The sequence below is a fragment of the Babylonia areolata genome, chromosome 26 (assembly GCF_041734735.1).
Source record: "Babylonia areolata isolate BAREFJ2019XMU chromosome 26, ASM4173473v1, whole genome shotgun sequence".
Lineage (NCBI taxonomy): Eukaryota > Metazoa > Mollusca > Gastropoda > Neogastropoda > Buccinidae > Babylonia > Babylonia areolata.
The window spans coordinates 16,868,802-16,878,801 of record NC_134901.1 but is presented as its reverse complement, the minus strand read 5'-3'; the positions used below and the strand labels follow the sequence as shown (position 1 = coordinate 16,878,801).

The 10,000-nt window shown below is 44.7% G+C and overlaps 1 protein-coding gene across 2 annotated transcripts in view; it reads right to left on the bottom strand.

The window, feature by feature from the left end:
- Positions 1-10,000, bottom strand: part of LOC143300165 (uncharacterized) — a 19,749-nt gene that overhangs the window by 6,905 nt on the left and 2,844 nt on the right. Inside the window, exon 2 of one of the 2 annotated variants that reach the window (XM_076613716.1) lies at positions 352-451. Coding sequence is in view for 1 of the 2 variants with exons in the window: in XM_076613717.1 (XP_076469832.1) it covers positions 7,597-10,000 (2,404 nt within the window). In the remaining variant the exon portion in view is untranslated. Of the gene's footprint in view, positions 1-351; positions 452-3,563 lie in introns of those variants that run through there. The other variant, XM_076613717.1, reaches the window with a different exon arrangement.

Sequence of the window (10,000 nt, the reverse complement as noted above, 5' to 3'; positions counted from 1 at the left end):
AAACACTTACGATAATCATATTCATACATATGCAATAATCATACACATGCAGTAATCACAGTCATGCACATACAATGATCACATTCATACACATGGTCATACACTTGCAATAATGAGTCATGGTCCCACACAAGCAATAATCACAGTCATACACATTCAGTTAGAGAGAGGACGGACGGGGCGGGGGGCGTTTGTGTGTGTGTGTGTGTGTGTGTGTGTGTGTGTGTGTGTGTGTGTGTGTGTTGCAAGCGCGCGTAACCTCAACAGCATTCAATCAAGTCATTAATTAATAATACTGGTAAAATAAATAAATAAATAAAAATTAAAAAAAAAACATCAAACAATACTCACCTCTTTAAAGTAAGCCGCTCGAGGATAAATCAAAGTGCAGTGTGTTGACTGATGGACCGCTTACCGCCGCTTCCCATGCATCAGCAAGCACTGGCGACGGCTTCAAAAAAAAACAACAACAAAACTTGACAAAAACTGACGTGGGACTTCGTGAACGTTCACTTCACAACGCAGCTCCATTGCTCTGAACAACGAAGGGGAGGGGGAAAAACAGGTGGCAAGAATCCAATCCAACTTTTGGTTTCGGTTTGTGGTGGAAATTCCAAGGAATTGTGCCAACGATCAGTCTGTCTGTCTGTTCCACGTCAGGTAACTGGTTGTCGGCTGTCTTCAATAGCCGGAAAGAGGAGAGACAGAGACAGGCACACAGTGAGAGACAGAGACTGAGACAGATGGATGGATTAGGGTGGATTGGGAGGAGGGGGCAGGGGGGGGGGGGGGTTAGGGGGGTGACGGGGCTCAGAGAGAGGTAGGGGGATAAACTGAAGATTCAAATACACAGAGTGGACGCGAGTGGTGTGTGTGTGTGTGGGGGGGGGGGGGGGTGTCAGGGGTGGAGGGGTTGAAGGTGGTGGTGGTGGAAGGGGGGGAGGTGGAGAGGGGGGGCGTATGGGGCGGGGAGCGTTTGTGTGTGTGTGTGTGTGTGTGTGTGTGTGTGTGTGTGTTTCGGTGTGTCGGTGTGTGTTCAGATCAGTTCAGTTCAGTTTGATTTTACATCCCTTCATCATCGATAATGATACGTGTGTGTCAGCATGCGCGCGCGGCGCGCATGTGTGTGTGTGAGTGTGTATGTATAGGTGTTTGCGTGTGTGAGTGTGTGTGTGTATGTCTGTGTGTGTGTGTGTGTGTGTGTGTGTGTGTGTGTGTGTGTGTGTGTGTGTAGGCGTGTGAGTATGCGTGTGTCTCTGCATGTCTGTGTACGTGCGAGCGCCCTGGCTGTGTGTGTGTGTGTGTGTGTGTGTGTGTGTGTGTGTGTGTGTGTGTGTGTTTGAGTGTGTGTGTGTGTGTGTGTGTGTGTGTGTGTGTGTGTGTGTGTGTGTGACGGTGTGTGTGTGTGTGTGTGTGTGTGTGTGTGTGTGTGTGTGAATAAATGCGTAAATCATGAGTGTCCGTGTGTGCGCGCGTAATGCGCAGACGCACGCACACGAATGGTTGTTGAAGGGCTACTATGTAGTGTATGTAATATTTGTCAAGCAGATAAGTAGATGACTGCAACAGGTTTAGTTTGAAAATTATTTTTTTACATGATATGATTTATTACAGCTACTGATTATGCCAACTTGAAGTTTAACGTAAGACTATCGACTTCGTAGTATATAACTTAGGGTTTTGTGGCTCTTCTTGTGGAGTGTTTTCACTTTCGTTTTCTATAATTGGCTTCTACTCTGATAATGTAATATGTAATGTTGGGTTACGTCAAGCCATTGGGTGCCATTGTAGTTTAGTGCGTGCATAGTGACGTCACTGATAACATCATCAAAGAAGGGAAATAACTCTCGAAGGTTGGAAATTCAGGCATTAATTTTGGTCCATATGTGCGAATCTAATAACAATTTTTCTGTGTTTTTGGCTGATTAATCTGGATATGGATTTACGACTTGAACACCACATTCTACTTCGGTAATCCTGCAGTTTAGAATACTAAACTCAGGGGGCCGTTAAAATGAAAAAGTAGAAGGTGTTTTAGACTGACTTCGATGCGCTGAGTCGAATGCAACCCTCAGCTAAGCTCTAAGACCACTCCTTTTGCCACGAAACTGGATCAAATGCACGGTAAGTAGTACTCCTTCCCGACCTGCACGCCATTTTGACGTAAACACCACGTCACCAGCAATCAAAATGGCTCGCCGATAGTTGCTCGGGAAGTGACCGACTGAGTTTACTATTTATTATGTCTCTGTTTCATTGACAAGGAGTGGCCGTAGAGCTTAGCTGAGGGTTGCATTCGACTCAGCGCATCAAGGTCAGTCTAAAACAACCTCTATTTTTTCATTTGAACGGCCCCCTGAGTTTAGTATTCTAAACTGCAGGATTACCTTTCTACTTCTTTAAATCTCTTGTCAAACTGCGTAGTTATTCATGCCTTTCCTTCGGCGTCATTTTGCTACTGATTCAAGTTTTTGTATTGCCGGATTTTCGTTTCTGACCTTGTGGTGACCTCCTGGTGCAGAATGTTTGATGTTGAACTGTTTTGTTTTCTCCGTGTTGTTTTAGTTTTGCCTTGAATAGTGCGTTGTAAATGGTGGCGTTTAGGGCAAAAAAAAGACTGTTCGCAAACACTGACACAGAGATGACACGTTGCTTAACCTAGAAACGAACGTTTCATTTATTATAGATCTGTGAGTTTCCCAAACTTGGCTAGCGTCCGTGAATTATATGGTCCAGCCTGGGTCTTGGTTTGGTGATGGTTTCGATGTTCGAGGGTGTGTGTCACTGTGTGTGGGTGTGAGGGGCAAGGGGTTGGCGGAGTGAATAATAAAGCAGGAACAAGGGATCGAGAGGCCGAGGAGGGAGGGGGGGGGGGTCTGCTGTGTTTACCCATGTACGTGTTTGTGTGTGTGAGGCCGGTGTGTGTGTGTGTGTGTGTGTGCGCGCGCGCGAATGCATGCTTGTGTGTGTGTTTGAGTTAGTGCGTGAGTGCCTGTGTGTGCCCATGTACGTTTGTGTGTGTGTGTATGTGTGTGCGTGTGAGTGTGTGTGTGTGTGTATGTGTGTTTCTCTGTGTGTGTGTGTGTGTGTGTGTGTGTGTGTGTGTGTGTGACAGCTGGTATGACATGTACGAAGTGTACAGGTATTGCCGGAGGCTTACACACATGTCCTTTTTCTATCTCACTTTTTCTACTTTTTTTATATTGCCCTCGAAAGACGCGATTACACACACTGGCGAGGGCACGATTAACAATCATGCAGCGTGTAGAGTACAATTGGTTGCACGCTTGACGTGGCTACATGCCAAATCACACACACACATACATACACACGCGCGCGCGCGCGCGCGCACGTACACACACACACACACACTCGTACTCATGTACGCACGTAGGCACCAACACACCACACACACACACACACACACACACACACACACTCGTACTCATGTACGCAAGCAGGCACCAACACACACACGCACGCACGCACACACACACACACACACACACACACACACACACACACACTCATATCCGTTTTGAGACGCGCCTACAAAAGTGAAGAACGAATACTGAAATTAACATTTATTCTTTAGCTACCGCAGTTATAAATGATTGGTTACACACAGAGACACAAACAGTGATAGGGTGAAAGGCAAGGGAGGTGTGGGGACATGTGCAGGGGAGGGAGACAGAGCCACAGAGAGACAGACAGACAGGTAGAGTGAGAGAGAGAGAGAGAGAGTGAGTGACAGATAGAGTGAGACAGAGACAGACAAGCAGACAGACAGGTAGAGAGAGAGCCAGAAACAGAGACAGACAGACAGAGTGAGAGAGATAGAAACAGACAGACAGATAGGCATACTGGGTGAGAGAGAGAGAGAGAGAGAGAAACAGAAAGAGACAGAAAGAATGAGAAACAGACTGAGAGAGAAAGAAAGACAGAAAAGAAACAAAACAGAAACAGACAGAGAGAAAGACACAACGAATGCAGCTTAACTACAACAGTAAAAGCACACACACACACACACACACACACACACACACACAAAATTCTATTGTCCTGTTCTTTGTGATCAAGATACCGAGCTTTGTTCTTCAAAACGCAAAAGTTGTGCTCGTACACAAAATGTTGAACTCGTGCTCTTGCTGGAAAAAAACAAAAAACAAAATAACCACACAATCAAAAGAAAACGACACCACAACCTGTCATCACGATGGTCAAAAGACGGAACAGTGTCAGCCATACCAGAGTAAAATCGAATGACTACACACAAGAAAAAGTTCCGGTCTTCGCTACGTGTTAACTACACCGACCTGGAAAATACGTTAATTCTAATTTTAGAATAAAGCTTGAAACACATGTTAAATATCTCTAAATGACTTTGTACAAGAAAAAAGCTCTAATCTACTCAATATTCTAAGTAGACCTACGTGATACATGGAAAATACGTAACCCTGATCTTATAGTTAAACTTTGAACTTAAGTTAAATATCTCTAATGACTGTACACAAGAAAAAGCACCGGTCTACAAAATATCCCAAGCAGACCTAGCTGGAAAATACGTAACCCTGATTTAAGAATAAATCTTTCAACACATGTTATACTTACTTGGAAAAAACCGTAACCCTTATCTTAAAATGAAACTCACAGCAATAGTTAAATATATCCAATGACTGTCCATATAAAAAAAAAAAAAAGCATTGGTCTGCGCGACATGTTAAGTAAGCCTACCTGGAAAACACAAAAAACCCTGATTCTAAAAACGAAAATTTCAACACAAGTTAAACAGCAAGTAAAAAATGCAAATTTTTCTTGGAACATAAATTCAGCAGACTTGTCTACTAAGAGAAAAAAAAAAGTTACAACATTAAACAATATATCTGAACCACGTTGTAACGATTAACGGGCAAAACGGTTAAAGGCGTCATAACCTTTCACGGTCACAAAGGCAGTGAATTCATATTCACTGTGTTCGGTCCTGGTATCAGTATCAGTAGCTCAAGGAGGCGTCGCTGCGTTCGGTCAAATCCATATACGCTAAACCACATCTGCCAAGCAGATGCCTGACCAGCAGCGTAACCCAACGCGCTTAGTCAGGCCTTGAGAGAAAAAAAAAAGATAAATACATAAAAAAATACTACTACTAATAATAATATTTATAAGGCGCAAAATCTTGATGAAGTCAACTCTAAGCGCACACACAAAAAAGACAACAATGATGATTTATAAGCAAATAAATGTAACACACACACACACACACACACACACACACACACATGCATAACAGATATGCAACAAACATTCTCCGGTCCTGGAAGTTGAGTTCAACAACCTATTTGGCTGAAACACACTTAACTCCTTGCATGCTGCCGACGAATGAAGAGCTGTTGCATCGCTGAGATACGTCAGAGCTTACAGGCCAGGATGTCAGCCATCACTCTGTATGTGGACTTCTGCATCTTCAGACTGCACTATATTTGATCAGCAAAATCAAGTACACAATTGAAAAGTGCACAGAAAGCAGAAACTGCAAATCAAACTCATGCCACACTGTTCTCATTTCACCAGGATGCAGCTGTAAAAGGGTTAAGGTCAATTTGTTCAGGGCTGGGCTCTTGGAATCCTCTCTTCCCGCCGCTTGTAACCTTCCCTGATCGGTCAGACACCCGTTCACAGCAGGGTGAGGTGAGGAAAATCGGAGTAAAGTGCTTTGCCCAAGGACACAACACCACCCCGAAACGGGGCCTCGAACCCTGATCACTGCGTCAGAAAAATATGACAGACTACAGCTAGGTCTCTGGGCTGACACATTTCATGTGTCACTATGTATATGCCACTGGATCAGAAAATAAGAGCGACTACAGCTACGTCTCTGGGCTGACACATTTCATGTGTCACTGGGTCAGAAAATAAGAGAGACTACAGGTCTCTGGGTTGACACATTTCATGTGTCACTGGGTCAGAAAATAAGAGAGACTACAGGTCTCTGGGTTGACACATTCCATGTGTCACTGTGTCAGAAAATAAGAGAGACTACAGGTCTCTCGGCTGACACATTCCATGTGTCACTGTGTCAGAAAATAAGAGAGACTACAGGTCTCTCGGCTGACACATTTCATGTGTCACTGTGTCAGAAAATAAGAGAGACTACAGGTCTCTGGGCTGACACATTCCATGTGTCACTGGGTCAGAAAATAAGAGACTACAGGTCTCTGGGCTGACACATTTTATGTGTCACTGGGTCAGAAAATAAGACAGACTACAGGTCTCTGGGCTGACACATTTCATGTGTCACTGGGTCAGAAAATAAGAGAGACTACAGGTCTCTGGGCTGACATACTCTATGTGTCACTGTGTCAGAAAATAAGAGAGACTGGTCTCTGGGTTGACACATTTCATGTGTCACTGTGTCAGAAAATAAGAGAGACTACAGGTCTCTGGGCTGACACATTTCATGTGTCACTGGGTCAGAAAAATAAGAGAGACTACAGGTCTCTGGGCTGACACATGTCATGTGTCACTGGGTCAGAAAATAAGACAGACTACAGGTCTCTGGGCTGACACACTCAATGTGTCACTGTGTCAGAAAATAAGAGAGACTGGTCTCTGGGTTGACACATTTCATGTGTCACTGGGTCAAAAGTCCATCGCCCAATCGATTCTGCCAAGGCATCCGCCTGTTGTAATAGCGTTTGTATTGAAAAGACTGGCAAATCACGATCCCTCTCAACTGAGTTATTTTGCATATGAGTAAACAGATTATGATGGAATCAATAACGTCTATGAACAATATGATCAGAGGGCCTCTGCAGAAAGCCTCGCTACCTCGAGTTATACTGTCTATACTTCTTATTTCAAGCAAGTCATTTGAATCATATGAAAGAAACCTTACTTTTAAAATCGTGTTAATTTTCAGCTTTGTCAAATCATATGTTGAAACTCTACTAAAAAAATGCTTATGAGGAGCCATTCACGGACATCACTAATTCCATTGGACCTCTGTGTCTGCAACATCTCTGCATCATGAATCATATTTCTCTCTCTTCACAAGGAAACAAGCTCAAACATTTCACGTCTGCACACATTAAAACTAAAAACAAGAAGAATTAAATCATCTGCACTGGTGTAAAAACTAAAACTTACACCCACAAGAATTCAATTTGCTGTAATGGTGCACACATTAAAACACACTACAAGAATTCTGTTAGCTGTACTGGAGTACACATAAAAACTTCAACCACAAATATTCAATTAACTTATTGGTGTAGACATCAAAACTAAAACTGCTGACAAAACGTTAAACATCAACAATCCGTATCAGCAGCATTGGTGTGCACATCAAAATTTAAACATCAACTATTCAATTAGCGGTACTGGTGCACAAATCAAAACTTGAACCACAAACATTAGCAGACTCTGTATCAGTAGCAGTATCAAAATTTAAACAATAAACATTGGAATCAGTCTTCCCAGAATTCCGTGAGCCACACTGGTGTACACAATGACACAAACTACAAGTCAGCATGAGGCCTCTGAGTAAAGGCCAGTAGCACTGCTGGTGTGACAGCTTGTACACAGACGACAGTTCAGAGTTCACTCTCTGTTCGCCAGGAACTTGAACAGCTGACAGACAGCACTGGCCGTGTCCTCTGTGTAGGGGCCATCAAGGTCAAGGTCAGGGGCAAGTAACTCTGGAGGGCAGGTTCCCTGTCGTGCCGTCTTCTTCAGAACCAGAGGAATGGCCTCAGGTCCCACGCCCGGTGTCAGCAGGACCACGGTGGTGCCCCTCGAGGCGACAGCCGTGATGCATCTTTCAAACACGTTTGTCCTGCTTTCTTCCCCCGGCATCACAACTACCACCCTGCTTTTCTCAATGTTCTTCAGCACAGAGCTCATTTCTTCGCTTCCGTATGGAAAGTTTTCAATTCTTCTCACCACTTCCAGACCGCATGCTTTCTTCAGTATGTTGCTCACTCCGACAGCTTTGTTTTCAATGTCATCGTCTTCGTCATCGTGAAGCAACATGACATCGAACAGTCCTTCCAGACCCGAGTTATCGGAGCTGGTGTCCACGAAAGCAGCCCCCTGATTGGAGGGCTCATCATCAGAGGTGCTGCTGTTTTCCTCAGTCTGAAGATATGGGGGAGGGACGGCTCGTCTGAAAGCAGCAATGAAGTGTCCAGTAATGTATGTGCTGTCCAGTAGCGATTCTTTACCGGCTTCAAAGTAGATGTCAAACGAAGAGTACACACTGTCTTCTTGATCACACAGTTCCATGACCTCGTCATACTGCTCAGTATGCTTCAATGAAGACATGGTGGTCACAGCATTCCTGTACTCTCCGTTTCGAGCAAAGGCTTGGATTTTCAGCTTGTAGTACTCAGTATCGCGTGCCTCCTCTGCGATGTCATCCAAGGCAGCATGGCATTCTCTGAAATTGTTGATCGAGGAGAATATGCCCGCTTTCTTTTTCTGCTTCTCCTCTTCACTGCAGTCGGAGGCTTCGGCATCTTTCAACAGAGCATAAGGAGTCGAGAAGACTTCCCCAAAGATATCTTTGATGTTGGATTTTGAATAAAGCTGACTCATAAGACACAACGCGTCATTTGACAGACGTTCTTTTTTCTTTGTCAGTTTTCCCTTTTTTTCTTCATCCAGTTCTTCATCTGCCTTCCGTTTGTAGATCAGTCCCATCTGTTCCAGGGCTGTTATCTGATCCAGGAAACCAGAGGGGTTAGCGATCTTACTACTCTGTCGTTGAACGATTGTCTCCAATATTTCCAGAGCCTCGTTGTCGTTCTTCGTTGCCACGTGCATCAGGGCCAGATCGTACGCTGCTCTCGAATTTTCCTCTGCACTGAACTCAAGTGCTTTCTTCAGATTGGCAATGGCATTCTGGACATTACCATCATGTAGGTCAAACTGTGTGACTTCACTGGGTGACTTCACTGCCTTTCCCAAACGTGTCACAGTTTCATCTTGTTGAGTTTGACCCCTCTTCAATACCCTTTGAGTCCCAGAACAACCGTCCAGTTTTTGAAACTTCACTTTGACAGCCATGGCGCTTTTCCTTCTTTGTTCCCTCTTCCCTCCCCTTCTGGTTTTCTTTTTTCCATGCTGAACGTTGGTTGCCATGGCTTTGAAGGTGAGCCCCAGGTTATGAAAAGCGGGTGAAGAAGGTTGCAGACTCACTGCCTTTTCCAGCAAACGTTTTGATCTAGGGAGATCTCTGTAGTTGCGGAATAGTTTGCCAGCTATCCACAGAACAGTTGCGTCATTGTCATCAAGCTCCAGTGCTTTTTTGCAGCATAGCAATGGACCTGTCTCGACCTGTGAGCAGAGCTGATATTTTGTTGTCTTGTTCCATGCCAAGCGAAGAAGGAGTGCCATAGCAACATTAGCATTTGCTTTCAGGTTTGCAGAAGCTCCTGTGGGTGGCTTACTGTCGACTATCATCCGAAGAAGTGCCAGAGCTTTCTCATGAGTGACTACATGTTTCCCATGGGGCACAGGGGCATGCTGCAAGTCAAGAGCACGACGATACGTGATTGCCAGCCAAAGCCTCCACAACCACACCTCTGGTTCCCTGGCTTGTGGAAGGACCTCATTGAAAGCATCAGCAGCGTGCATGTTGAACCTGGGCCCAAATCGCATATAGCTAGCAGCCAGTTCTGCTTTTGCCTTGACCAGGAGGTAATCCATTTCTTTGGTTTTCCGAAGTTCCCTAAGCTCTTCTACTGCTTCCTCTGCATCATCGAAAGAGCACAGGTCGCTTAACATGAAGGCTTTGTTGGCCAGTGAAACGATGTTATTCTGCTGGTCGTTCATCTTCAGCACTTCTTCAGTTTCTCTCACAGCCTCTCGGCGATTCCCCAGTTGAAATAAAACAAAGGCCAGCAGGTTTCGATTCGTGGCGGTTTGCACAGAGGTGTGGTAACCAGCTGTTAATCCAGCCACCAAATCTTTGCGCAAAGCCTCAAAAGCATTGTCTTTCGTT